The sequence below is a fragment of the Oncorhynchus mykiss genome, chromosome 10, assembly GCF_013265735.2.
Source record: "Oncorhynchus mykiss isolate Arlee chromosome 10, USDA_OmykA_1.1, whole genome shotgun sequence".
NCBI classification, from domain to species: Eukaryota; Metazoa; Chordata; class Actinopteri; order Salmoniformes; family Salmonidae; genus Oncorhynchus; species Oncorhynchus mykiss.
Window position 1 is genome coordinate 55,060,615 of NC_048574.1, and position 20,344 is coordinate 55,080,958.

At 41.9% G+C, this 20,344-nt stretch overlaps 1 protein-coding gene across 4 annotated transcripts in view; it reads left to right on the plus strand.

Moving 5' to 3' along the window:
* The window catches only part of tmem131l (transmembrane 131 like), a 100,097-nt gene that overhangs the window by 17,161 nt on the left and 62,592 nt on the right, over positions 1-20,344 (plus strand). For all 4 annotated transcript variants that reach the window (XM_021619108.2, XM_021619107.2, XM_021619105.2 and 1 more), the window contains exon 3: positions 3,949-3,989. In XM_021619108.2, coding sequence (XP_021474783.2) covers positions 3,949-3,989 — 41 coding nt within the window. The remainder of the gene's footprint in view (positions 1-3,948; positions 3,990-20,344) is intronic.

Consider the following 20,344-nt stretch of genomic DNA (forward strand, 5'->3'; position numbering starts at 1 on the left):
AAGGACACCAGAAACAAAATTGTAGACCTGCACCAGGCTGGGAAGACTGAATCTGCAATAGGTAAGCAGCTTGGTTTGAAGAAATCGACTGTGGGAACAATTATTAGGAAATGGAAGACATACAAGACCACTGATGATCTCCCTCGATCTGGGGCTCCACGCAAGATCTCACCCCGTGGGGTCAAAATGATCACAAGAACGGTGAGCAAAAATCCCAGAACCACACGGGGGGACCTAGTGAATGACCTGCAGAGAGCTGGGACCAAAGTAACAAAGCCTACCATCAGTAACACACTACGCCGCCAGGGACTCAAATCCTGCAGTGCCAGTACATGTCCAGGCCCGTCTGAAGTTTGCTAGAGTGCATTTGGATGATCCAGAAGAAGATTGGGAGAATGCCATATGGTCAGATGAAACCAAATTAGGACAAAGAAAATGCTGAGTTGCATCCAAAGAACACCATACCTACTGTGAAGCATGGGGGTGGAAACATCATGCTTTGGGGCTGTTTTTCTGCAAAGGGACCAGGACGACTGATCCGTGTAAAGGAAAGAATGAATGGGGCATGTATCGTGAGATTTTGAGTGAAAACCTACTTCCATCAGCAAGGGCATTGAAGATGAAACGTGGCTGGGTCTTTCAGCATGACAATGATCCCAAACACACTGCCCGGGCAACAAAGGAGTGGCTTCGTAAGAAGCATTTCATGGTCCTGGAGTGGCCTAGCCAGTCTCCAGTTCTCAAGCCCATAGAAAATCTTTGGAGGGAGTTGAAAGTCCGTGTTGTCCATCAACAGCCCCAAAACATCACTGCTCTAGAGGAGATCTGCATGGAGGAATGGGCCAAAATACCAGCAACAGTGTGTGAAAACCTTGTGAAGACTTACAGAAAACATTTGACCTCTGTCATTGCCAACAAAGGGTATATGACAAAGTATTGAGAAACTTTTTTTATTGACCAAATACTTAATTTCCACCATAATTTGCAAATATATTCATAAAAAATCCTACAATGTGATTATCTGGATTTTCTTTTCATTGTGTCTGTCATAGTTGAAGTGTACCTATGATGAAAATTACAGGCCTCTCATCTTTTTAAGTGGGATAACTTGCACAATTGGTGGCTGACTAAATACTTTTTTGCCCCACTGTATATGCATGCAACGTTATATAGACTAGGTAGATTAACCTACACTAAAACACACCGCCCTTCAACTATACTGAGTTACAGTTCATAATTAAATCAGTCACTTGAAATTAATTCATTAGGCTCATCTATGGATTTCACATGACTGGGAATACAGATACCTTAAAAAAAATGGCTCACAATGGGCCTCAGGATCTCATCACGTTATCTCTGTGCATTCAAATTGCCATCGATTAACAATGCAATGGTGTTCGTTGTCCATAGCTTATGCTTGTCCATAGCTTATGCTTGCCCATAGCTCCACCGCTGGGGCACTTTGTTCACAACGTTGACATCAGCAAACCGCTCGCCCACATGACGCCATGCACGTGGTCTGTGGTTGTGAGGCCGGTTGGACGAACTGCCAAATTCTCTAAAATGGCGGAGGCGGCTTATGGTCGAGAAATGAGCATTAATTTCTCTGGCAACAGCTCTGGTGGACATTCCTGCAGTAAGCGTACCAATTGCACGCTCCCTCAACTTAAGGCATCTGTGACATTGTGTGAAAAAACTGCACATTTTAGAGTGGCCTTTGATTGTCCCCAGCACAAGGTGCACCTGTGTAATCAGAATGCTGTTTAATCAGCTTCTTGATATGCCACACCTGTCAGGTGGATGGATTAACTTAGCAAAGAAGAAATGCTCACTAACAGGGATGTGAACACATTCGTGTACTAAACTTGAGAGTAATAAGCTTTTTTGTGTATGGAACTTTTTATTTACCTGCGTCTGAGGGGAGGGAGGGATCAGCGGCGAGGCTGCCGGTCACCCGACTCAACGTCCCTCCTCTCTTCGCTGAGAAAGGAGAAAGTCTTCCAGCTGATAGCAAAACAATCTTAAATCACACTGCATTACTTCTGCCTCATGCACCAATTAATGTTGTTACTCCTATGACCAGAGAAAGTGAAATATTCCTCAATATTTAAAAAGACACAAGCTGCAAATCATAATAATATAGGAACGCAAGGCTTTATTGTTTGGTTTTTACGTACATTTTTGGTGATTGACTAGGAATGGCTTGGAGGTTGGTGATCACTGCTGTAAATAATTAGGTTTTTTTTTCCCCTTCTGGCAACACCAACGCCTCCATTGTATAAAAGGGGGCTGCATGCACAAAGTTACTACTGTATTTTAAAACCCACTATCCCCACACAGCCACTCTCCTCCCGTTGCACAAAAAGCCAATGTACTGCTGAGAGCTCGCCAATGTGACTCATGTCATGGGCCCCAGATTGTTCCTATGGAAGTGAGCTGTTCAATGGTAGCAACGAGTTCGGCTAACACTCCAGTTTACAAAGCTGTATGTAAAAAAACATTCTCTGTGGCTCCTACATTTAGGTGATAATGCCAGAGAAGCCGATGTTTGTTTAGATTATGTATTAGTAACACCGGCTTCGAGGGCATTATTTATTTTTACTTAACATTTTATTTAACTAGGCAAGTCAGTTAAGAATAAATTCTTATTTACAATGACGGCCTACTCCGGCCAAACGCAGACGAAGCTGGGCCAATTGTGCGCCGCCCTATGGGACTCTCCTAATCACGGCCGGTTGTGATGTAGCCTGGATTTGAACCAGGTACTGCAGTGACGCCTCTTGCACTAAGATGCAGTGTCTTACAACGGGTTACCAACATATTCAAATAATGATTGACACATTTTCAGAAAATTATTTTTTTATGAATTTATTCATACCTTTTCAATCTTCCACAAGATATTGTCCCGACACACATCTCGGGCTGTTACCCAAGCTGGCTGGTTGTTCATTCTATCGGTTCAGTTGCTAGAGACGCGACCCAGTCGTTCTCTATCTATGGATACGACACAGTCGTTCGTTCTAAATGTTCCATTGCCATAATAGCTGGCAACATTCTTATCCCTTGCTAACTAGCCAACTATGGCTAACTTAGTCACGTCAAAATGTGCAGCCAGAATAACCACAAAGTAGACGCATTTGTTTTAGCTGTTTTTTTTTCCCTTCCTGATTTTAACTGGCTGAGAAACGCTGCCTGCCTGTCTCGTCCCGACACGTTCATTACTATGGGACAGCTGGAGATCGAATTTGAATGTTGAAACAATGTTGCAAGTGTCGGAGACAGACAGCGAGGTTTATACAAATCTCCACTGTTGAAAATGTAAGGTTAGTCTAAAAGAAATGTGAGATAATGTCTAGATGCTTTTTATAGTGGAGATCAGCCCAACCAATCAATTTATAAACTTGATGACAGTGGATTGCGCAGTCAGATGGAACGGAATAAATAGGACTAGACACCGGCTGGGATGCGATTTTTTTTTTAACCAATCAGCAATCAAGATTACACCCACCTGGATAAGAAGTACATAATGTACCCGTGCATCTGCTTTGAGTATTAGTGTTGTCACAATGGGCCACCATTCACCTTAGCAGCATTTAGAAAGATAGTCATTTAAAAAAAAAAATCATATGGCATTCCTTTTATCCAAAACAAATGTTATAAACGTACAAACTTAGACTGCAGCTAATTTGTTGATGCATTTGGGTTTATGTAAGCCTAACACTCTTGATTAATTATATTTGTCCATTGTTTATTCATTATCAAGTGCTGAAAACCTACTAATGATGCTCATCATATACTAATTTGCACTTTAAAACAATGACTCAATATAGAAACTATTAGGCTAAACTGTAATTACAAGACTAATATACATTCTTTAATCTGCTATGTCTTTATGGAGGTTTAGTTGTTGTTTTGTAATTTAGTTGTTTTGTTTGCTTGTCTACGTAGGTGGAAGAGCGCAGTAAAGGCAGTCTTCCACTGGAAGAGAGGTAAGATCTTCTAATCCTTGATATCCCTTGGCGACGACAAACCAACATTCTTGTTACGTTACTCATTTGTTTCACTCACACCCCGCCACACAACAACCATAGGTGAGGAAAATGGCAGATAAATAATATCCCACTATGATCCGAAAGGATTTGCTCTCTGAGTGGAGAGAATGTAGAAACAGCCAAGTGTAGTTAATTTAGGACTATGGAAACAAACCACTGCAGCAGTGTGCAGTTTAATCGAAGCTTGGATTATGACAGGTGTGCATCTTTCAGATGAGAGAACCAAAGTGGGCGAAAGACAAAAGTGGGCGTGGTGTGCAGAGTGTGGAATAGGACTTGTGTCGTTAAATCAAGCATCATTTTGACTTGTCACACAAGTTCACATCCACTGTAATGTGTAGCCTACATGTATTCCGATGCATTTATAGTGGAGCTGCACGATATATCGGTGAAGATATCGGAATCGGACGATATTAGTTAAAAATGCCGACATCGACCCGATGTCTAGTTTAACGCCGGTGTGCAAAAAATGATGTCAAAGCTGACGTGCATACCTATATAACGTAGGTACATGACGCAATGACTGTGCAACACAGCATTCCTAACCTAGCCCACAATGTGTGCTGTGTGGACCGAGCAGTCATTTGAAAGAGTAAGAAAATTTGAGCGAGAGACCTCAAAGGTGAAATCCATTAAACACCAAGATAATGGAATTCATTGCCCTTGACAATCAACCGTTCTCTGTCGTGGGTGATGTTGGCTTTCACCGACTGGTCGAGCACCGGTACACACTACCAAGTGTTCTATTTTTCAGATGTTGCCCTACCGGAGTTACACAGTAATAGCGTCACTGCTATTCGCTTCACGACTGACATTTGGATCAGCGATATCAGCATTTCATTCTCATGAATGTGCTGGTTGTCTGAAACTTGGAAACATGAACACACTAGCTTGCTCTATTCGAACAACTGACTCGGGAAATAAGCTCATCAATTGCGTCTGCAGCAGACGTGATACTCTCTGTCACGGCATTGAAACGTCTGCTCAACAGGCATTCTCTCTTTACTCTGTCGCCACATGCTCGTACAAGTACCACTACTTTGATGCAGACAAACAGGGCTTACGTGAAATGTTACATACACAGCTGGACAAGATGGAAACGGACACAGTGACAGAGCACACTGAGGAAGAGAGGCCACAGAGAGACAGACAGAGCTGAAACTTCACTTCTTGACATGTATGATGAAATCCTGGTTGAGAATGAAACGACTGAACAAATGAACTACGAAACAGCACAGCAAGTAAGTGAAAGAAATAGGTTTCGATTGTCCCCATTACCAGTAAAACAAACAAATGCCAACAAAATAACTTTTTGGTCAGTGTGTGTGTAACCTTTATTTAACTAGGCAAGTCAGTTAAGAACAAATTCTTATTTACAATGAAGGCCTACCAAACCCGGACGACGCTGGGCCAATTGTGCGCCGCCCTATGCGACTCCCAATCACGGCCGGATGTGACACAGCCTGGATTCAAACCAGGGACTGTAGTGACGCCTCTTGCACTGAGATGCCATGCCTTAGAACGCTGCGTCCGTGTGTGTGTGTGTGTGTGTGTTAGCTGTTGAACTGTACTAGAATGTCTATGCCTAGCCTATATGTTTTAGATACTGGAGCTCCAGAGGGGATTCTAAGAGGGCCTTATTGGGGCCTTTTCAATATGGTGTGGTGTTTATGTTGGTATGAGTGTGGGGGGCGTGAACACGAGTGGGAGAGGGCGAAAGAGCGGCACAGTAATACATTCCAGACGCATTTTAGAACTCTATTAAAGAAAATGCAGTCGAGGTCCATCTGACCAGAGTTTTTTTTTCTTCACTCCAGATTGCGAAAAGTCTCCTTTCTTAACGAATAGAACATTGATATGTAATACATCTTGACTGCAGTTAAATGTGTTCTTGTTCCATGAAAGACTGGAAGCATAGATGCCAATAGCTCATTTGAAGTGTTGACCCTAGTGCTGCGTTTTAAGATAACAAATTGAACTGGTTTGGCAATGACTGAAGGAGTGAGGACATTCCACATTCAAGCACATACATTCCACATTCATACTGTGAATTTAGGCCTATTCTTTGTTGTGTTTTCTGGTTAGCCATAGCACTAGTGACTAGAGAATGACATTTACAAGAGAAGTCAGAACTGCGACTTCTTTTGCTATCAAATTTCTTTGATCTAACATATAGCTGGGACTGTCATGGCAGCCACTGTTGGCTAGCTGTGTGCTGCTGGTTAGTGTCAGCTTCTTCTAAAAGCCCCCCTGACAGTCAAGAAACAGAGCCCTGAGTCTCCTGTGTGTACTCAACTTGTCACTGGCACTGTAAGTGGCCCCAGTTGCTTGCTCACAAAGCCCTGAAGGGAATGATGTTTTGTATGGGAAGTTGGCATTTGATTTACTAGCGAACACGTAGCTAACCTAGCCTAGCCTACTACTTAGGCTGTTGCTAAAAATGTCCCCCAGTACAAACACACTGGGAAGGTGTGGAGTCCTTAGACAGGGCTAACATTCAACAACACTGAATTTAATACTAAACAGTGCTGCGCTCCTCAGCGCATTGGTAGCAAAATGTCACTTGATGACTTCCTACCATCTCCTTATCAGTAGTGATACGAGCTAACCGTGTGCTAGCAGGATGCACCATTTTAACTTCAAATAGCTGTTGATTGATTTGCTTAGGCACATTCCCTCCAGACCCAGTGTGGAAGTGTCTCTGAGCCCAGAGAAGTGATAGGAAAGCGTGGACAGGCAGTGCTGGTTGAATCCCCTCGACCTGGGGACCAGGGCTCCAGAGCCTCTTGTGCCTGGGTTATCGTACCTCTTGACGCAAGGTGCCAATGAATAAAAAATATTATCAGTCAATGTTTTAAATGTGTTAGTTGTGTTGGATGAAAGCAGTATTTCTCCTGCAGTTCTTCAGTTGGTTGCTGCTGGAGTTTAAAAAAACATGCTTTTATAAGCCCATTCATTGCGCGACAATTCTAAATGCGATCTCATGTTAAGTTTTGGTGCACAATTAAAACAAGCTACTATTTTTTTTCAACTGGTAATTGAAGTGCTCCTCCCATTCAAGTGCATGCAACAGGCTATCAGTGCATCAACCACCACTTTACAGTGTGATTGTTTTGAATCCTGAATGTTTTATTTCATATTTTGAGGCATATCTTACCTTATTGTATAAAGACTTCATAGGCACGTGAGTTTACATTTTGGGGAAGCTTACAATTTATCTTACCGTTCTGCGTACCAGTTATGATTTCCATATACACATTTTCGTGGAACAGTTTCATTTCAATAAGGACGTTTTTCCTTTCTCAAAATCATTGTCACGTGGTTAATCATAAATATCTGAATTTAAAATTATAATCGATGCACCGATATGACATTTTTGGCAGATACCGGCATCCGATATTTACCTTGTGGCCTTTTAAGTGTTCTAGTACAGTTAAATAGTTGGCACACACTGACCCAAAAGTTATTTTGTTGGTGTTTATGTATGTCCCCAGTACCAGTAAAACCTATTTCTTTCACTTACTTGCTGTGCTGCTTTGTTGTTCAGTCTCAACCAGGATTTCATCATACATGTCAAGCACTGAGGTTTCAGCTCTGTCCATGTTTCTTGTCTGCATTGAAGTAGTGGTCCTTGTACCTAGCATCGAGCATGGTGGCGACACAGTAACGAGGCTCTGACAGAATCCCACCGAATCACTTGTTCACAGTCTCTTGTACAGTACTTTTGTAAGCTTTAACCCCACAGTCTGTTGGCAGTTTTGTTGAACAGGCGTTTCAATGCTGTGACAGAGGGTATCACGTCTGCTGCAGACGCAGTGGATGAGCTTATTTCCCGAGTCAGTTTGAATGGAGCTAGGAAGTGTGCTCATGTTTCAAACATTGTTCTCAAATGCCATTGAAATGGCAGGAGCGGTATGAGAACCAGCACATTCTTGAGCATGTATTACGGCTTTCCTCAGTACGAAATCCTCGTCGACCCATTGTGCTGCCAGACTCCGCATGCTCATAGGGTTGACATCTCTGGTGCAAATGTCAGTCGTGAAGCTAATAGCAGTGACGCCCATAACAAGTAGCTCATGGATGTGCGTTCCAACAATACTGTGGAACTCCGGTAGGGCAACATCTGAAAAATAGTTATTATTTGGTCGTGCGTACCGGGGCTCGAGGTGCTCGACCAGTCGGTGAAAGCCAACATCATCCACGACAGAACAGTTGATTGTCAAGGGCATTGAATTCAATTCTTGGTGTTTAATGGATTTCACCTTTGCGTTGTCTCGCTGAAATGTTCTTACTCTTTTCAAATGACTGCTCTAATTTATATAATTTTGGCAAATTTAATTTCCATTTACTTCTCTATTTCCTGTTGGTTTTCATATGAACTTTCTTTCGTTGTCCAGAAGCCAAAGACACAATCCTAGTCTTATTAGCTACCCATTCTAGTTATTGAGTCTTTATTCCCCCTCTTTCTAAGTTTAACAGATTTTCATCTAGAGATTTCATGAAATTAAAGTCTTCCCGGTCATGTTGTCCTGCAACACATTTTCCCAACGGAAACCTTGGTGTGTGTGTGTGCTTCTTTCTCTTGCTAGCTCTCTGTCTGTGTCACTTGCTACTGTGTTTGTGTGTGTGTGTGTGTGTACCTGGACCAGCTGTGTGACACTTTCTCTGCTTTCTCCACTTCGTTGTTATGTTGATAGTCCTCTTTCCTCCCATCCACTTCATTCAGTTGATGGAGTAGCATCCGTTGCTTAGAGACCAAGGGTCTTGACAATGAGTGGTCGTCATAATCTTAATTCAACTCATTCTAATTCAATGCTATCGTCTCCATGGCTTTGATCAACCTTCTAGAGAAGGGCCGGCTTAGCAGAAGGGTCGCACTGAACTATCAAGTGTACTTCGCTGCATGTCGGTGCTCTAATCAGCGCGTAAAGTGTCCACGCAATAAATGGAGTGAACCTGCAGGCAGCCATATAGCATGTGCTAAGTCAATCGTTCAATTCACCCTACATGCATACATTGGGGACAGAGGACAATGTCAGTTTCTTCTCTTGCTCCTTGGTCGGTATTGTCTGTACAGTCATACATAGTAGCACTGAGCAAAGCTCGAGAAGGAATGTGGTAGTCCTCTATTAAGACACTGCTCCCTTGCAGTCTTACTTTCTTATTTCAATGAAAGCCACCCTTGGTTCAAAGCTGAACACCAAACTAAACTCCCACCCTGCTATCATCTCATAGCAGATGTGTTGTGGGTAGTGCACTGTGGTTTTACAAGGCTCTAAAAGCACACAGAGTCCTATCAGCCTGGTGCAGAGCTGACTTACACTAGACAGCCCTCTCACGTTTAGGAAATAGAGATTACACATAATTACAGCCATTTCTGACTGAAATGTTACTGAAATCCCTAATTCGGAAAAATATTTCCTATTCTCTAAACCCCTTGCTCTCTTCACTCTTTAAGTGACACATATGCATCACATACACATGACCAATAGCATATCATAATCACATCAATAAATTGGTTATAACAAGCTAAGAACACTGTAACATGTGACAGTAAAATAATTGCAGAGGACTTGACAAACTCGAAATGGGGGAATGTTTACTGGTTGCTCAGGAGGTTAAGGGGAAGTCGGATGTCGAATAAATTTGATTAGTTGTGGAAAATACTGGAGATATAGAAAAAAAGATGTAAGGAGAAAGTGCTGCCTGCATATTGTGTGTGCTATACAGGTGCTGTTAGATTACAATATACTTTTTCTGACCGTTTGGAACAATGTAAACAACACTAATTATAAGCGTACCAGAGTCTTTAACGTTTTTTTTTGTAAAGCTATTATTACAGCAAATACTGAAGAGTCCCATTCATTCGTTAATACAATTTCTGAAATCAACTGTTTAGGAACAGTTTATGCCTATTTGTTTACGCAAATTATTTAGTGGTCGCTTTATTTTACTACTAAAATGCTTGATTGCATTTCAAATCATGAATGACTCGTATGCTGTCTGATGACATGACCAAATTAATGATTGATTGATACAGTAGCCTGTAAAAGTATTTTATTAAAGACGCTATTAAGACTAAACAGGATGTGCTCTTATGCCTCCAGCTCAATGATGGTTATACAAGGCTGCTATACTACAGCCTACTAATGATAATGACATTACTTATTATAGTGATCATCATCATAATAATAACAAGATCAAGGAAAAAGGAAGGTATTAAACAAACACTCAAACAGAAGCAGGATCGGTCTTATTTCTGTAGATATATATGGATGATTTATAAATCCAGGCACCTTTAAGTTAGGCTATTGATTATAGACCTACGTTAGTTTCCGCTCTCCTCACTTTTCTTAGGTAATTAAGGCAAGGGTTGTATTCTCGTCTCCTATCTCCGCTGCTACCTCCACCGCATTGTTCTCAACACCAATATGCTGGTTAAATGTGTGCACATAGCAACATGGTCTAGGAAAAGACACCAATTCAACAGCGCACTGATGCATTTTATAACTGCGACAGCGACCACTATCTAACGCGGGAGAAAACGCATTTCTTATAAAATAATATCATTTTTATTTGTGTTGCACCGTTGTTACATAATGTAACCATATACAATTTCAGTAGCACATGTCATAGAGTGATGGACTGTGCCATCCCCATGGCTTCCACAATGCAGAAGTCCACTCAGACTTTGCTACTGCTCGACTAAAATCTCCGATAATCAACAGCCTATCGACCAAACAATCGACCAGTCAACTAAATGGGGTCAGCCCTAACCCACATCCATCATTTTAGGTTCTGGGTAAAAAAAATTATAGAATGCATAGTTTCAGCTATTTTCCTACATTGCGCATATTGCAATTGCCAGGAAGATTTGAGTTTGTTAGCTAGTTTGTTATTATTAAATGGTGGTTTTGACCAACTTTACCAACCAGTTGCATGTTAGTGTGTCAGCAGCTGAGGGACAGAAATGTTCTGAACCAAAGTGATGTCTTATCACTAGGGCCTGGAGTTTTTCTCTTCAGTTCTTCCTGATCAGGGCCTGGAGTTCTTCCTGATCAGGTTACGTTGTCAGGGAAACCCCCTGGCTGTATGTTATACTCTACACAAGGTGGAGTGTCGTATGAACAGCTGACCAATTTTCTCGGCTGGTCCTCACCCTTGAAGCATGTTTGACGGTTTAACTGGTTCAAATAAGGTCACCGCTAATGTTTACTTTATTTAGGTAGATCCGGGGATCAAATGATGACCGAACACAACTTATTTCTGCACTGTCTGTGGACAAAAACAAGGTCTGAGGCACACACCATGCTTGCTGTGAAGGGGCTGTGGCTTTTTGAAAATAAACACGCAGCTTCGTGCAAGGGTAGCTCTGCTCTCTCCTCCTTCAACAAACAGTAGACCTATATAAAGCCACCTGACCCTGTGTGTCTGAGAGTGAGGGAGCGTGCAGTGTCGTCATCCTAAAAGGTTTGCTTGTCCCCCCCCCCCCCCCCCCCAAGTTCACTTTCCCTGTGCACGCACCTATTCGGCGTTGACAAACAGCTGGGGTTAATGCTATCTGACAGGGTATGAACTAACTAGCGATTATGACTGTGGACTGACGGAGATAAGAGGTAGAGAGCAGCCCTTATGTAATGGAGAATAACAATGGCCTGACTCACATTGATTGGTGTCCTGGGTTCGACTTGAAGTACAGCCCTTACACTTCTATTGAAACAAGGGACATTTGGCTCCTTGTTTTGTTTTTTTACTTGTTACACATGGTCAGGGAGGAAGCTCCCAATATTTGTAGAGCAGTGTTTCTTAATGTGAATTGGTCACTCTGCTAGTTCCTTATTGTTTGTTGCTAAATACTGCTTTGAGTCTCAGCATATTGTTTTGTAGTCTTAGACTATATTTGGTAGGCACCAGAAAATATTGAAAGGCTAATTTAGACGGAGCACAATGCAGACAATATTTCTACTGAACCAAAATATAAACACAACATGTAAAGTGTTTCATGAGCTGAAATAAAAGATCCCAGAAGTGTTCCATATGCACAAAAAGCTTATTTCTGTAATTGTGTGTATTTTAATGTTAATTTCTCATACATAAGCCACCTCCCAGCGTTGTTTCAGATAATTTGGCAATAGACCACGTGTAAACATGACAGCCCAGGACCTCCAAATCCGCCTTCTTCATCTGTGGGATCGTGTGAGACCAGCTACCCTGACAGCTGATGAAACTGAGGAGTATTTCTGTTAGTAAGAAAAGCCCCTTTGTGTGGAAAAACTCATTCTGATTGTCTGGGCCTACCCGGGTGGGCACACCCATGCCTGCGCCCCTGCCCAGTCATGTGAAATCCATAGATTAGGGCCTAATGAATTTATTTCAAATGACTTATTTGCTTATATGAACTGTAACTCAGTAAAATCGTTGCATGTTGCGTTTAGAGATTTGTTCATTATAGTAACCACTTCTGTGGTGTTGAAGATATCTGTATCGTTTAAATGCCCTTTTATATTTATTTATTTGTTTGACCACCAAAGTGGAAATATTGTGGGAGGAAGTGATGCCATAGCCAGGAAGTGTGAGCGTAAGAGTGTGCCATAGTGTGGATTTCAGCTATTTCTCAACTGGATGTTGCTGCCTACTGTACATTTTAAGTGCTTGTGCAAAAGACTGGGATGTTCCTTAAGATTTTGTTATAGGCTGCTTAAGACCTTATTCTCATCGACTTGGCACATGGGGGTGGTGAATGTTTCATGTTGCATGGCAGCTGTGTCATCACTCACTCCACTCAAGAAACTTTGTTCCTGACTGGGAAATTTGGAATGCAACGCGATTTAAGCAACCTGTGTTAGAAATAATGTTGCGGTTATAGTTGATAGAAGCAAATTTTAGTTGCGTGAATGTTTCAATAGCGCAAATTATTTCACACAAAGCTGTTAACGTTAGCTAGCTAGCTACATTAGCACCTAAGACGGCAAGCTAACATGACCACCCGCCAATGAATAATGGTGCATGTTTCTCATTACAGAATTAATGACTGAACACAGAATGCATCCCTGTGTGTCCTACACATAGAATATCAGATTTCAGAGCGTGATGTCAGATGTCATATCTGAATGAGCGTGTGAGCAGCCAGCCGCATCCCCTAACCAGCCATTTGTCTACTTATCTGCTTCTCTCCAGACCCGGCGCCATGGTAAAGTGGCCAAGGGGACACCGTTTTTAGGGGGTTCTTGCATTGGAATTGTATTGAATTCTGCTTATATCACACTATACCACAATAAACAAAGTTCAAATCTCTCTGAGACAATTAATTGCTTTTGAAGTGACATGTAGGCTACAGATTTCATGCCAATCTCCACTGCGCTGTATCAGCAGACTTGACAGCGCCCTACACGCTATTACTAAAATAATGCAAACTAAATGCTGAAAGTAGTAGACTAGTTATTAATGCGCGCAAACAAAAATACTGAATAGCAGTTTGGCTTGGAATACCAACACAGCTGTGAATAAATGAATGCGAATAGCACAAAAGTGGTACCAAGTAGGTAGAAAGCAAAATATCAGATGGATAAAGGCATGACAAAATCTATGTTTAGGTTAGTTACATTAACAGTAAACAAACGGAGTAAATAAAAGGCGAATGGAGATCCAAATAACCAAAATATAGACTACAACCTACTACAGTGAGAAGCAGCCATGCAGAGCTGTCTTGCCAAACATAAAGACATGGAAAATCATGCTGCTCAGGAGTACAGCAACACGTGATATGGCACAATACACTTCTATGGATGAAATTCAACCCACGTAATCAATTAAGCAATGCCATCCTACCATAAACACGTTGCCAGAGTTGAGATTGTTGAAATATGTATTGTGTACTTGTTATTCTATGAAAATGTGCAAATTATATGCAACAAAAAGTCACCTCAACAGTTTGCATCCCTGTAACTATCAGCATCCATCATTGCCTTACTATTAGGGCTGGGAATTGCCATGGATCTCACGATATTATCACAGTACGATATTATCACGATACTTAGGTGCCGATACGATATGTATTGCAGCTCTCACGATTTGATACATGGATTTTATTGCAATTTGACGTTCCAAACATATTGCTCACCATATGTCTGCTGCAGAGGAACGAGAGAGCCATGAGAAAACAACAAGTTTTGATCAGTCATAGAAATAAGTGCTAAACGATGGCGAACAGTCCTCCCGTGTGGCCGTTGGTAGAGCATGGCGCTTGCAACACCAGGGTTGTGGGTTCGAATCCCCTGAGGGACCAGTATGAGAGGGTACAAAAATATATGTAAGTCGCTCTGGATAGGAGTGTCTGCTAAATGAATAAAATGTAAAAATTCCTAAAACAATTGGGGTAGGTACAGCCAACTAGAGCAAAAATAATACTGCTATATTGTCAAAACGATACGATATAACGGGTCTCCAACAGGTTGATCGCCAAGCAACAGGTAGCTCGCCATACTATTTTGAAAGTGCATGCAATTTTTATGCGTTTCCACCCCAAACTATCAAACAAATCTCACAAGTATCAGACACCGTAAGCTCCCAGCTACTATCTAATCAACACAGCTTTGACATTATCCCACACCTGTTAGCCACTATTGGCTTAAAAAGTCAAACCTTACACAATGTCTGCCAATTGCTTTCCAGCAATATTGCCCGTCTATGTGATGCGCACATTTGTTTGTCAGTCCGTGTGTAGCCAGTTGATCTGATAAGTCTTTTGGCATGACAGAAATACTTTCCCCTAAACCTTATCAATGAAATGTTAACTGCAAATGAAGCTTACCTGGCAGAAGTATATCATGAGTAAGTATATCATTTGTATCTATTATTTGCAAATTTTGAAGTGAAGCAGCAGCACTACAGAACCATCACTAGACCGGCACATTAGACAGCAATTTCATCACTTGCTGTATGCGCAATAATTTTAAGATTGAAAAACAAAACTGAACACAATTTTTGAAAATATATCACCGATTTTCTAGTTGTTTATGAACCATTATTTTACCAGGTATATTGACAGAACATAGTTTATGTTCTCTTGTACACTTATTTGAAAGCTAGAATAAAATGAGTAGCTCATGACACTTTTACTGTTTTGTTTTTTTAAGTAGCTCATACTAGAAAAGGTTTGAGACCCCTGCAATATGATATATTGTCAAAAATATGATCCCGATATGTACTGTAACTATCGACCTAATGTTTAGGCTAGGCCTGGTGGATGACACTGTTGTGTGCATTGCCAATTCAAATACACACATGGCATTGGCATTGCCCATGAACTGTGAACTTCTGTCACCTCTGATCTATCTAGAGTGTGAACGATGATCTAAGTAGTATGAACATGATACATGAACATTAACTGGGGTATTAATTCACTCCACTCTGTATTCACTTCCTTATAGATAGTATAAGGGATGTGTCACAAATGGCACCCTATTCCCTATGTCGTGCACTGCATTTGACCAGCGCCCTAGGACCCTACTATTGACTATTAACCTCAATGTGTGGTATTTTTTAGCGTTTGGGCAGGTGATGACATCGCCCCCCTTTTGCAGTTGGTTGTGGTTTTTTTTCTCTCCCTGCTACAGCGAAGTGGGTATTGAAGCTGTGTGTGAAGTCTCTGCATTTAGCATGCTGAGTCAGGCGCACGCACAGAGGCCCACGCACAGACGCACTTAGCACGGGCGAACGCGTCGATCACACCGACAGCGTCATTGCATTTTGATACACCAGAAGTACGTTAATTTCCAATGGAACGCTGCGTTTTCCTTGCAGCGTTGCGTTGCAGTGCGTTCTGTGTGGGGCCTACGTTGGATTTATCGAATGTGTGCAATCCAACTGTATGCGTAGACGGCTTGACAAATGGTAGCAGAAGGTGAATGTTGAACTTTTTGTTGCACACATATCCAGATGATGCCGCGTACCATTTTTCCGCTATAGCGATGTCGGTGTGATCGAGGCGTAAGAGTGAGATCATTCCTTGGGCTAAATCAATCATGTGCAATTCATGCCAAACCAAGCAGAAACACAGAAATGAAAAGGAACCAATATTGCCCTAAATAAGGGGAAAAGCAAGATCATGCTTACTTTAAATCTAATGGGTAGTGATTTTACGTTTTGAGCCGAGGAGTGATGGTAATGTTCTCTCATGAAAGGAATTGACTTGTCAGTCAAACCTGTGGCTTTCAGTGTGCTGAAGCAGTGTCATATTAGCTTTGGCATGAAAATGGTCAATACTGCTCAGAAGATCTCCCATGGCGTTCTCTGCGTAGCAGCTGTTGCTATGAGTCCATTATGCTAAAGCGCTTTTCTGAACTGATAGGCCTCAATGTATAGAGAGCCGTATCAAACCCTTTTTTAGGCTATATGTGGGTGTGTATTGTGTGTATGCGGCTTTGCGTGCACGTCTCCCTTTCCCCTATTTCTGCCCGCTCGTCTCTCCTTCCCTCCCTCTCTCGCTCCCTATCTGCAATGACCCAGTGCAAAGCTGGCAGCTGAGCGGTGGGGAGTGCTAATTTTCACACCTCCTGCCGTTCCTGCACCCACTCTCCTCTCCAGCGTCCCCGGAGCCAGCCAAGCCTCCTATTGCTCACCATGACGCAGATAGACCCACCACCAGCAGCCCCTCAGTGAGGTATTTAGGCCCACTAGCCAGAAGTGAACCCTTCAAATCTCAGTACAAATTGAGATTTTAAGGGTATAAAATAAATTATTTTGTTCTGCAGGTAGTTTTACCTGTTTTAAGTTATGCTGAAGAATCATCATGATTTGAAATATCAAAAAAAAAATGGGTGTTTTCCAGTATAAATGGATTTCCGTTTGTTGTCATTGACCTATTAAGGCTCTTCAGCCTCAATATCTTTTGAATAGCCATTGGTTTTTCCCTTCCTGCTTCACGTTGCCGGTGATGTGTCATAATGATCCCAGTGGGAGAGGTCTTACAGACTAGAACAATAGGGGCTACTCGGATATAATGACGTTGTCCCCCACCTTTTACTCTACTACTTCTCATCTCCTTTGGCGGTGGGGAAAAAGCTTTGTCTCACCATAATAGCACATTGTATTGGCGAGAGCAAGAGGGACGCTAATAACTAGTGTTCTAGCCGGGCTTTCATATTGTAATGCTCACTTATGGTAGCTTTGTTTCACCGTAGATATATTTAGCTCTCTTTCTTCCTCCCTCCTTCCTGGGGCGGCAGGTAGTCTAGTGGTTAGAGTGTTGGGCCAGTAACCGACAGGTTGCTGGTTTGAATCCCCAAGCTGACCTGAGCAAGGCAGTTAACACATTGTTCCCCGGGCGCCGAAGACGTGGTTTTCGATTTAAGGCAGCCCCCTGCACCTCTCTGATTCAGAGGGTTTAGGAACAACATTATTATGCGGAAGACACATTTCAGTTGTACAACTGACTAGGTTTCCCCCTTTAATTAGCTAGCACACAGCGCTAATGCCAGAGCTCTCCTCTCCCCTACAGGCAGGTCATTGGAGCCGTGAAACAGACACCCGATCATTGCGCTCGCACAGATGAGGGAGTTGGATACAAGACGGTCGCCAACAGAATTTGCCAACTGCCACAGTCTCAAATTCTTATCTCTGAGCTTCACTCTCTTCACGAGTTGGTTATGCTGTATGACCGACCACAAAGGGGTGTAGGCGAGTTTTGCCATTGCTTTTTTCCCCCTACTTGGCTATCATCATACATTGCTGAAAGTGCACTGGCGTAGTGTAATTTTGGAAGATATTAAGTTGAGCAGGTTTTTGAGACCTACTGCAGTGATTGTCAGGAATTTTGGGTTGACAATATGGCTTTAATTATTTTACTGTCAATGTTATTATAATTGTTTTGTTATTTACATTTTTCATTAGATTTTGCCTTTGTGTGGACTATTATATTTTGGCCTATGTATTCATCTAACAGTAAATGTAATGTCCTAAAAATAACTTTGCAATGTGCCCTAGTGAGTGGCACTCGAGTGGAGCAGTGGTCTAAGCACTGCATCGCAGAGGTGACACTACAGACCCTGGTTCGATTCCAGGCTGTATCACAACCGGCTGGGATTGGGCGGTGCACAATTGGCCCAGCGTCGTTAGGGTTTGGCCGGGGTAGGCCGTCACTGTAAATAAGAATTTGACTTGCTTAGTTAAATTTAAGGTTAAATAAAATAAGTGCACTCACGATGGCCAATGTGAAATTTTGCTCGCTCTGTATTTCAAAGCCATATCAGATATCTTGATTATAAACAGTGTGCTTTGAGCCCAATGATCGTTCTTTAAATATCTTTAATACCCGCAATTGCATTTTGAAATGTTATACAATCACAATCACGAGGTGCATAGTTGTTGTTCATTAGGCACCAAACTAAAGAAACGACTGAAACGGGAAGGGACTTCCTGGGCTTGTCCAATAATAAACGGTCAGTATCGTTTTCTGTTGCGAAACATTTTCAAACATTTTTCGTTGCGTGCCCTAATGAATACAACCCAAGTCAGAAGAGACCTTCCTGTATGTAAACTCTGTTCCCTGTCAACAGTCTGCGCCGTGATGAAATCTGTTTGGGCCCAATTAGGCTGTAAAGGACAGAGCGAAACAGTGGGCACCTGCAATATTCAAATTAACCCCAACTTCCTGTTGAAACCTGTACAGGTTGTAGACACTCTCTCCGTCTCTCTTGTTTTTCTCTCAGGGAGCTGCTTTTTAGGCTCATTACTGTTTTCGTGACATAGGGAAATTTTAGTTGACTGAAGTTACTACACGAAATAAAAATATAAACGCAATATGTTCCATGTTTCATGAGCTGAAACAAAAGATCCCGGAAATGTTCCATACGCCCAAAAGCTTATTTTTCTCAAATGGTATGCACAACATTTTTTACATCCCTGTTAGTGAGCATTTCTTCTTTGCCAAGATAATCCATCCACCTGATGGGTGGTATATCAAAAAGCTGATTAAACAGCATGATTATTACAAAGGTGCACCTTGTGCTGAGGACAATAAAAGGCCAGTCTATAAAATTAAGTTTTGACAGACAACACAATGCCTCAGATGTCTCAAGTTGAGGGAGCGTGCAATTGTCATGCTGACTGCAGGAATGTCCACCACAGCTGTTGCCAGAGATTTGAATGTTCATTTCTTTACCATAAGCCGCCTCCAACATCGTTTTAGAGAATTTGGCAGTATGTCCAACCGGCTTCACAACAGCAGACCACGTGTATGGCGTTGCGTGGGGGAGCGGTTTGCTGATAACATTGTGAACAAAGTGCCCCATGGGGGGGTTATGGTATGGGCAGGCATAAGCTACTGACAATGAACACAATTGTATTTACCGATGGCAATTTGAATGCACAAAAATACCGTGACACGATTGTGAGGCCCATTTTTATTTTTTTTGTTACGGTATCTGACCAACAGATGCATATCTGTATTCCCAGTTATGTGAAATCTATAGATTAGGGCCTAATGAATTTATTTCAATTGACTGATTTCCTCATATGAACTGTAAATTCAGTAAAAATCAAAAATTGTTGCCTTTTTTGTTTTATATTTTGGCTCAGTGTACATATTGAGCAACAGTTTCACACTGTCCATGTGAATGTGTAGATACCCTACTTTTACCTTGGTATCTAAGGAGATGGGTGGTTTTGAGTTACGTACAAGCCTTGTCTTTTCAAGCACATTTATTCCATGGTGCATTTCAGATGTCTGCAAGCTATTTAAGACCTAACTGTTCTCTCCTCAAAACTCTTCATTCCCACGAATGTCTCTTCCTTCTAGTCAAAATGCAGATAATGTGAAAATGGAGACGGCTGATCTTTCTTGGCACGTCGGATGACAGATGAATTGTTGTAACCTTCAACGCTATGCAAATCCTGCAACGTAAAACATGTCTCAGCAAAGACTGTAAATGTTAGACACCCCCATTGCAGCCTAGATTGTGTGGGCTGGATTGTGTCCTCTTTCATACATGTAGCCTGGGAATTATTTTTTTGTCAGAAAGCTTCAATGTGATTCTGATCAGATCACATTCGGGACATGTTAAAGACGAGTTAACAATGTAGCCTATTTTGTCGTACCGAGTTACCAAAAACTTGTAAGTCCTGATTGTGTTGTTGTCTAGAATTGACTTGTATCTTGTTGTCGCTACATCCGTAGCCTACATGTAGCTTGATGTTAATGTAGCTGTTGATGTCGCAAGCTAGCTGTGAGAGGGTTACCTTGAGACAGATTGTAGATTTCATCATTTTGATTTCATCTCTAGGATCAGGCTGGC